A 2500-nucleotide genomic window follows, 5' to 3' on the forward strand; every position below is an offset into this window, starting at 1 on the left:
TTTGTGCTGACTTGACTTATCTCCGTATTCAGAAACGCCTTCCCCTCTCACTATGACAGTTTTCCAAGTCCACAGAGACAACTAGCGGGAATTTCAAGAGTTTTTTTTTTTTTTCCTTTTGATAAACTAGATCCCTTGGATGGTGAGGGAGCAAAGTGGTCTCCTATTAATAAACTAGAAATCTTGCCAATCTATGACCAGAACCATAACAACACTTAAAAACATGAGTATCTTGTCAATAAAAGCATCTAATCATACCCAAAAACTCAAGATCGACATGCGTCCCAGTACTGAGGGAGTCAAGATCCACAGAATATTATAATGTCACCCATTGAATTATGTACATTTTCTCTCGCTCTTCCCCTAACCTTCCGTTCTCTCTTTCCAGGTACGTGTCGAACGGTGACTCTTCTTTTTCCAGCCAGAGGGACGCGTCACGGCAAGTAAGTATAGAGGGTAGGGAGTATTATGACCTTTACTTGCCTTTGCCAACCATTATTAGGCGCGGAAATATTCTGGTTAAAGTTAGTATGTCTCGTCAGTTCTCCTTTTTTCAGCCATAGTGAGAGAGAGACAAGTGGGAGGCTGGGAGCGTGTAAGTAGAAATTAAGGAATGTTATGATGTATTCTTGTTTTTTTCTAACAAGGAGGCGTGGAAATATGCTGGTTAAAGTTAGTTGGTATTGTAACTTCTCTCTTTATTTCTAGCCATAGTAAGAAAGAGAGAGACAAGTGGGAGCGTATAAGTAGAAGGTTAGGGAATCTATTCTTACTTTTTTCCAACAAGAAGGAAGCGTGGAAATATTCTGGTTTAAATGAGTTTGTATTGTAACTTCTATTTTCAGCCACAGTAAGAGAGGAACAAGTGAGAGCCTGGAAGTAGAAGATAGGGTGTGTTATGATCTATATTTGCTTTTTCCAACGAGAGGGAGGCGTGGAAATATGCTGGTTAAAGTTAGTTTGTATTGTCAGTTCTCCTATCTTCAATCATAATAAGAGAGAGAGAGAAGTGGGAGGATACAAGTAGATATTAGACAGTACTTCAATTTTGCAACGATAGGGAAGCGTGGAAATATGCTTTGTTCTTTTATGTAAGAGGGGAGGACTGGCCAAGGGCAACAAAGATATAAAGAAAAATGGCCCATACAGTCGCGCGTCTCCTTACAAAGCTGGTTAAAGTTAGCTCGTATTATCAGTTATTTTTCTTCCCAGCCAGAGAGAAAGAGAGACAGGGAATGGACATGTAGTAAGTAGAGACTGGTCAGTGTTATCATCTCTGGCTAGGATTTCTACTACTTAATGGTTAATTGAATGCTCTGGTATAGATTTACTGTATAATTTTGAAGGACATTGGCAACAGTAAATGACGCGCTATATTATTCATTCCTGCAAGTGTACCTTTTATCATTTACCTTTGCTACTTGAGTATAGTGGCAGAAGTCAGCTGTTGTGTGTATATGTGAATAAAGACGCATTTATACATGAGCGTCTTCATTTCGTGCTATCGTCCAAGGGTTCTTTTCTTGTCTCACCTTTACCGTTTATAATTCACCACCTGTCCATCTCCTTCCTCTCTTAAAGTCGTGTTACGTTTCTTCCTTCTGTTTCTTTATTCATACTTAGCTTCGTTCTTCCTTTCTTTTCTATTCTCGTTCAGATTTCACACCTTTTTTTTAATTTCTGTATTTAATCAGCTCTTCATTTCTCACCTCTCTCAAAGTCGTATTAGATTTCTTCCTTCTGGTTCCATATTTATTCTTAGCCTTGTTCTTCCTTTCTTTTCTATTTCTAATTTTTATTTTTTTTTCTATTTTACTTCTTATCAATTTTTATATTCCACGACCTGTCTATCTTCATCCTCTCTCAAAGTCGTGTTAAATATCTATTCCTTCTGTTTCCAAATCTTAACTTTTTTTTTTCTTCCTTTCTTTCCTCATCTCGTTTAAACTTTACCTCTTATTAATTCTTATATCTAACCACCTGCCCATCTTTCAAAGTTATGTTAGATTTTTCCTATTCCTAAACCCATACTTAGCTTTACTCTTCCTTTCTTACCTTCAATATTACCACCTATTAATCCATAACATCATGCACACTCTTCATGTAACATCTCTTCCGTCTGTCTCGTATTCTCAAACACCTCTGTGCTTCACCTCAAAAGGCTTTATCTAAATTTACACGAGTTTTTTTTAAGATATTTTTGCAGTTCTAGAGGCAGACTGACATGATTTCTACACTATTACTGGAGAAACACTCTTGAAAACAACATTAATCATCTCTGTGGCCTTGAAAAATAGTCGTGGTGAGAGAGAAGAGCGTTTCTGAATATGGCAGTATGTTTAATTCCTTACCCTGTCTTTGCTCGTCTTTGCTGTCTTTTTCCTTGTCTTTCACCAGTCAGTTCTCTACGTCACATCCCTTTGCCATGGTGCATATAGAGTAACAGTCAAGCATGGGTTATTCAGTAAGTGTGGAGATATTCATGAAAAGATCGCAGATA

General features: G+C 37.6%; 1 protein-coding gene across 1 annotated transcript in view; it reads left to right on the top strand.

Annotated features, from left to right (window-relative positions):
• Positions 1–620, top strand: part of LOC123514496 — a 47621-nt gene extending 47001 nt beyond the window's left edge. Inside the window, exon 2 of the mRNA XM_045272380.1 lies at positions 389–620. Coding sequence (XP_045128315.1) covers positions 389–563 — 175 coding nt within the window. The 3' untranslated portion in view covers positions 564–620. The remainder of the gene's footprint in view (positions 1–388) is intronic.
• Positions 621–2500: the final 1880 nt, after the last annotated feature.

The sequence above is a fragment of the Portunus trituberculatus genome, chromosome 38 (assembly GCF_017591435.1).
Source record: "Portunus trituberculatus isolate SZX2019 chromosome 38, ASM1759143v1, whole genome shotgun sequence".
Lineage (NCBI taxonomy): Eukaryota > Metazoa > Arthropoda > Malacostraca > Decapoda > Portunidae > Portunus > Portunus trituberculatus.